This window comes from Micromys minutus (genome assembly GCF_963924665.1).
Source record: "Micromys minutus genome assembly, chromosome: 9".
Classification (NCBI taxonomy): Eukaryota; Metazoa; Chordata; class Mammalia; order Rodentia; family Muridae; genus Micromys; species Micromys minutus.
In genome coordinates this window covers 35416350-35422916 of record NC_137978.1, presented here as the reverse complement: position 1 = coordinate 35422916, position 6567 = coordinate 35416350, and the positions used below count along the sequence as shown (strand labels likewise).

At 47.5% G+C, this 6567-nt stretch overlaps 1 protein-coding gene across 1 annotated transcript; it reads right to left on the bottom strand.

The window, feature by feature from the left end:
- Positions 1-3231: 3231 nt before the first annotated feature.
- LOC308424681 (R3H domain-containing protein 2-like) lies at positions 3232-6204 on the bottom strand (the record flags this gene model as incomplete). Its single annotated transcript, XM_080921798.1, is given in 4 exon segments — positions 3232-3572; positions 3691-4126; positions 4128-6149; positions 6151-6204. Coding segments are annotated over 4 exon segments (2853 nt in total).
- Between the last annotated feature and the right edge of the window lie 363 nt (positions 6205-6567).

Sequence of the window (6567 nt, the reverse complement as noted above, 5' to 3'; positions counted from 1 at the left end):
TCAGTCAGTCACTCATTCATTCATTCATTCAGTCAGTCAGTCAGTCATTCATTCAGTGTGTCTGTTTGCCTCTTTGTGTCTTTTTTTTAATGAGTCTTTGTTTTTCTAAGTCTCTGTCTTTCTCTTTTTTTCTTTACTTCTGTGTCTGGCTCTCTATTCCTATTTTGTATAGACACACACACACATACAGATAGATAGATTGATTGATAGAGAGAGAGAGAGAGAGAGAGAGAGAGAGAGAGAGAGAGAGAGAGAGAGAGAGAAGGTGGAAGACAAAGAGGCTTTCACCTTAATGTACTTAGATTCAGAACACTTACATTTTATCAGTCTCTTCCCACAATTTTTGTCAGCCTTTCAATATATTCCTCAGAGCAACACACACTCTGATATAAGGGAAATGTCACCAGGAGAGCTGGTCTGTGGGTAGCCATATATCTCTGTCCTAGGAGCACTGTTATGTACAAAATCTCAATGAACAGAACTAGGTAGATAATGTATAGACAAAGCAGAAAGGTTTCCCCTCCCACTTAAGATCCAGTATGCCACAGTAGAGAAGGTAGTGAATGAGAGCCAGTATCTGAGGCTGAGTATCCAAACTCCCACTTCTCACCTGTAATATGCAACAAACCTCTCTCTCTCTCTCTCTCTCTCTCTCTCTCTCTCTCTCTCTCTCTCTCTCTATCTATCTATCTCTCTATCTCTCTATCTCTTTCTCTCTGTTTCTCACATTTTCACCTATAACACCTGGGTAATAACATTTCCTTCATTGAATTGCTATGATGTTATGCTAAAGTTGTGGGAACAATGACTGGAATATACAAATTACTCAATAAATATTAGTCATCACTGTTATTGCACAGGCTAGATAATCATCCATACAAATATTCTATATAAAAGATAGATAATTTTTTTCTTAGTCATGTGGAGATTCAGTTAATAGGACAAGAAGGAGGAAAATTTCCAAGGTATTTGATGTCAAAATTGTTATCAGATCCCTCTAGAACTTTTCAGATTTTCAGTGACCAATAAATGCAGGGTGTATCCTCCCTGGGTTGGGTCTAGGAGGTAGTAGCACCTCAGGGAATGCTTCCTGGCTTAGCTGAGTACTGCTTTGGCCACAGTGTGAGCGACAGTTCAGGTGGTGGTCCCCTGTTCAGGCTAAGAAGCTAGGAAGTGTGCTCAGGTGGGAGAGAGGCAGAGATGCACAGGATTCGGCTCGTGCTTGCGTGGAGATTTGTGCCTGGAGACAGGGGAGGTGGAGAAGACAACTAAATACCAGGGCTTAGTCTTCGCAGGGCCGGCAGGTTAGGAATGACCTGTACATCAGTCTCAAATGATGGGGCTGCTGAGATATTAATAGGCTTTTAAGAATGGCCAGCTAGACAGTGTGAAAGGTTTGAATAACCCCTGGAGCAGTCACATGAAGAACGTGTTGACATAGACATATGCCCTGCACAGAGAAGGGAACGTGGACATAGAGACCTGCACATATTAAGAACTTGTGTGTAAAAGAACAGACATAATATGCAGTCACTGATAGTGGGATGCTAACCCCAGAGGCTTGTACTGCCCCAGAAACAACTCACAGACTGAATGATTCCAAGAAATAAAAAAAACAAAACAAACAAAAAAAATAGTCATGCTCAATCCTCACCCACCAAGAACACACTGAAAATTCCGGGTGTTACCCTTTATTACATGTACTGTCTGCTCATTGTAAAAAAAAAAAATCTTTGCACACCAAGTAAACTTTGACTATTTCCAGGTTGCATCTTGTTATACATGTACTTTATGCTCATTGTTATTGGTGGGATCTTTATCACACTATCAAACCTTTAAAAAAAAAAGAACTTGTGTGTAACTAATATAGACTAGGAAAAGAGAGATCAGATGTTTCTACTGCAGTGTTTTGAGGCTATACTTTTACACTCCAGTGCAGGGCAGGCCATGTTCCCAGAAGTACTTGCCCAAAACAAAACTGACTCTGTCATTTTGATCTTGTAATTTTTTTGGATTTGGTTTTACTTCTTTTAGTTTGTCTTTTCCATTTTCTCTTTGTTTCATTTTGTATTGAAAGTGAGAGTGGGAGGAGAAAAACTTGAAGCTAGGGGAGAAGAAAGAAAAAGGTCAAAGTATATTTCAAAATAATTGCAAAAATTAAAGAATAAAAACCAGGAGGTATTTGTGCACTCCTTTCATCCTAGCATTCTGGAGGCAGAGGCAGGCATCTCTGTGACATCCAGGCTAGCCTAGTGTATAGGGTAAGTTCCATGACCTACAGGGTTACACAGTAAAGCCCTATCTCAAAAACAAAAACAAAACCCCAGAGACTATTGAAAGCAGAACCGTGTAAAGAAAGAGGTGCTTGGAAATGTTTTGAAGGAAAGGATGTCTGAGAAGTTGATGATGTCTTTCCTTGTGCATATGTTTGTATGTGTCTATGTGCTTACATATTGTGTCAGAATGATACTTAATATTTGTATGGTTTGGCAATACACTGAATGGTTCAACCTTATGGAGAATAGCCACGCACACACTACAGAGATCATTCGATCATTCTTATTTTCTCCACCATTGTGTCCTTTTTTTTTTTTTTTGGCCAGTGACAGGTTTTTGCTTTTTTATATTTATAAACAAAACCAACCTCCCCCCAAGTAACTCCCCAAACAAACAAACAAACAAAAAACAGATTAAATAAAATTTACAGTGAACCCAGCAAACATCTGTATGTGCAATTAAATACTGTGTCTGTTACTGTGGCACAAACCTCAAACAAACAATATACAAGTGTTCTGGGGATGGATTAGGGGTGGGGGTGTCCCAAGTTTTAACTCTGTGGGGTTTGGGGAGACAAGATGGGGGAAGTGAATGAATGGGGAAATCAATTTATTTTTCTTAATTCTGTCCATATAAATATATTCATGAAGACCAAAATAGGGAAGGGCAGTTGGGCTGGTGATGAAATGGGAGAAGGGGAGGGCTGGGCCCTCTCAACTCTACTTGGCCAAAAATATGAAAGAAATTAATTTCACGGTGGGAGAAGAGATTTAAAAATGACAGATGATGAGAAGGAGGGGGAGACAGAAGGGGACCAACCAGGAGAAAGGGGGCCATGGCAAGGAGTCCCGTGCCGGTATGAGAATCTGTCTGCTTCTCTCTTCAGCCATAATGTGGTAGGCTCTGGCCCAATCGTCCGCCTTGGCTCCCTGTGCCAGCCCCTCTCCCCTGCAGCTATTGAGAGCTCGCTCGCTCCAGGATCCTCAGGTCATAGTTCTTTTTAGCCACTCGAAGTTTGAAGCGACTCACAGAGTTGTTGAGGCGCAGGGAGGCGTTCTGAGCAGCCAGGGGGCTGGGAAACACAGTCACTATCGTGTACAAGGCAGCGAGGTCCGAGTGGTGGCCATTCTCAGCAGTCCCACTGTTGTCCCCGCCTCCTGCACCAGGCAGCCCCTGAGCATCCTTAAGCCACTGGATCTTGGCACCAGACATGGCGAGCTGGGTGAAGAGTTTGTCTGCCTCTGTGCGAGTGATTCCTTCAGGAAGATCGGTCACCTCCAGCACCCTTCCCAGCACTTCTGATTGCTCTGCGGCAGAGAAGACCTTACCCCCCCACTCTCAGCTTGCTCCCACTTGTACTGGGATGGCAATGAAGGGCATTTCTCCTGAGGGGTCTGGATTTCTGCTACTCACCAACATCTGCCGTCCCCAGGTCAGTGGAGGCAGACTTGAGTGCTTGCCTCTTGCCTCGGTTCCCGTGCTTCAGTCCACTCTGTCCCTGGTGCACCGTGTACGCTGACTGGCCATGGAGCAAGGGAGGGCAGATGGACAGATTGTACTGTAATGGCTGACCCAACAGGGAATAGCGCCCATCACCCTGTGCGGGACCTCCAGGCCGGGAAAATGGTGTGAGGACAGGCAGGGGACTGAGTCCAGTGCAGACGTTGCTGAGGCTTGTGACAGGAGAGGGTGCTGGAGACTGGGTCGGAGATGTGACGGGGCTGCTGCCCATTTGTGCATTGGTCTGGGGGTCACCGTCAGGACGGTACAGGTCTCCAGGCTTCTGACCACGCTGGTCCACACTGTAGTATTTGCAGTGACTCCACTGGATCATGGATGGATTCTGGGGGGGTCTGGGGTCCATTAGGGACATTCAGTTGCATGACCACCACACCTGGTCCAGAAGGTGACACTCCTGAGTACTGCTGTGGTATCTGTGGTGGGCTGCAGGGAGAGGGAGACGGAGGCATCTGGTACTGCTCAGAGCCAGGAGGCTGTAGAAACCCCACAGAAGGGCTCGTGCCGTTCTGCTGAGCTGGTGGGATCATGCTGTAGTACACAGGCACACCTCCTGCTGGGAGGCCTCCTTGCACAGACTGGCTGGCAGGGACCAGCATGGGCTGCTGGAAAGGCGGCTGGACCACATTTTGTGAGTCACTGCCCACTGGGACTTGGTAAGAAGGCAGTGGAGTGTATTGAACCACCAGGCCCAGCATCTGGCCTCCCATGCTGCTCCTCTGGCTGTTGAGTAGGCCCTGGTTCTGAGGTTGCTGGACCCCAAGCATGCCTTGGAAAGCCGTCTGCTGCTGGCTAGACATCATGGGCTGTAAGCCAGGCTGCTGGGATGCTTGAGGCAGCTGTTGACCACGCTGTGGGCTATAGGCCACCGGGTGAGACAGAGGTCGATATTGCTGGTTGGAATTGGGATACTGTCCAGGAGTGTAGTAAGAAACTTGGATCTGCTGAGGGGGCTGCATGTAGCCTTGGGGTGGCAGGACTTGCTGGGTAGGTGGTGCATGACTAGAGGTGGAGTAGTTGGAAGTAGGAAGGGACTGTCCTGCGGAAGCCATGATGAAACTAGCTTGCTGAGGATGCTGGGGGAGGAGTGGGGGCTGGAACAAAGCTGAGGATGGGTCAGCTGCTTCAGTAGAACCTTGGCGGCTAAGGCTCATTTGACCAAAGGGGTTGCTGAGGTCTTCTGCCTGTGAAATCATGTGATTATTCAAGGGTGGCTGTTGTTGAGTGGGTGGGAGGGCAGGAAGTTGCTGCTGCTGGGCAGTACAAGGAAGAAGGCCCCGGACAGACTGGGGTGACGTGACCTGGTTGCACACTTCTGGGGCACTTAGTGCCATGCCTGGCCTGGAGAGCCTGCCTGCACTGCCGCCTTTACTGCCAATGCTGTCACCTCGGGTGAGGATGGAGATTCCACTGAAGCTGCTGGCTTTGGTGACAGGCGGTCGCATACTGCGAACAGAGCCATCTGAGTCTGTGCTGCTCCAAGGCCGTGGCTCCAGGGATTTGAGTTCGCTGTCTGCGCTGCTCTGTCGGCTGCTGGAGGTGCAGCTCAGCCCTTCACGGTTTCCCCTGATGTCATTTAGATATCCATTCTGGCCAGTCTGGTTATCATCGCGGTCCATACTGGCGTCATCTCTCTTGAGAATAAATCTCTGTTGAAATTCTGTGTTCTTCTCATCTTTTATATGTTCTGAGAACCTCTGTTCAGGGATCCTCGTGCTGCTGGTTTTGTTGATGATGACAGCTTTCCCCGTTTGATCAACATTGTGGTCCATCCCAAAGTAGGCAGCTACCCGGTGTAATAGCATCCGGTGATACGAGGTCATCTGAGGGAACTTCTTGAACTGGTTATTGTTGTCACTGATGAAGTCCAGAATCTCTTGCTCTAACTTTAGCAGCATCATTCTGTCCCTTGGGTTCTTTTTCAGTGTATTGACAAGAAATTCATGTAGATCTATTCCAGTGGAGTCGGTATATTCTTGGCTGGAGTCTCTGGATAGCATCTTCCTTGGGACCTTTTCTTTGCTTTTGTCCTTGTCTTCCTTTTCAGAGACATCTTTTGTGGACTTTTCTTCCTCCTTGTCAGAGGGGCAGCTGATGTGCAGTTGAATTATATCCTGGGTGTCTAATGGCCCATCGATAAATGGAGTAGAGGATTCCTCACATACTGCCAGACTGCGTACCAACTTGAGCTTAGAATTAGACTTGGCTCTTTTCCTGGCATGGCCATGACTGGATGTTCGTCTCTGTGTCTCCTGACGCAGACCGTTCTCTTCACCGTCCTTCTCAACTTCTTCCTTACTTGGAGTTTTGGATATAAATTTATTTTTGTTTACAGATTCTTCCACCAGTTTTTTTTTCTGACTCTTTCATTATTTCTAGAGTCTGCTGAGTAGTGTTACTGTTAGACATGTTCTGCAGCAGGCACAGCAGCTTCTACGGATTTCTGAATAAACGCTCAGTCTCCATGAGTCCAGTGCTGGTATGGCATCTCTCTTAGGAAACAAGTTAACCTGATTTCTAGCACAGATATGCTGCTGGCTCCTCCATCCAGGTGAAGTATCAGGAACTGTACCAGGGATACTGTTGAGAGATACTGAGGAAGGACAGGGGGTCGCCTCTGGCAATTCACCTCACGGGGGCCAGCGCGGGGAGGGCGCCCGGTGTCCGCCCGCCGCCCGGGCTCACGGCCGCTCGGCTGCGGCTCGGCCCCGACGGCCGGCGGCCTCCACCATTGTGTCTAGTTGCACTTGTTAATGCTAGTCTCGTGTTATG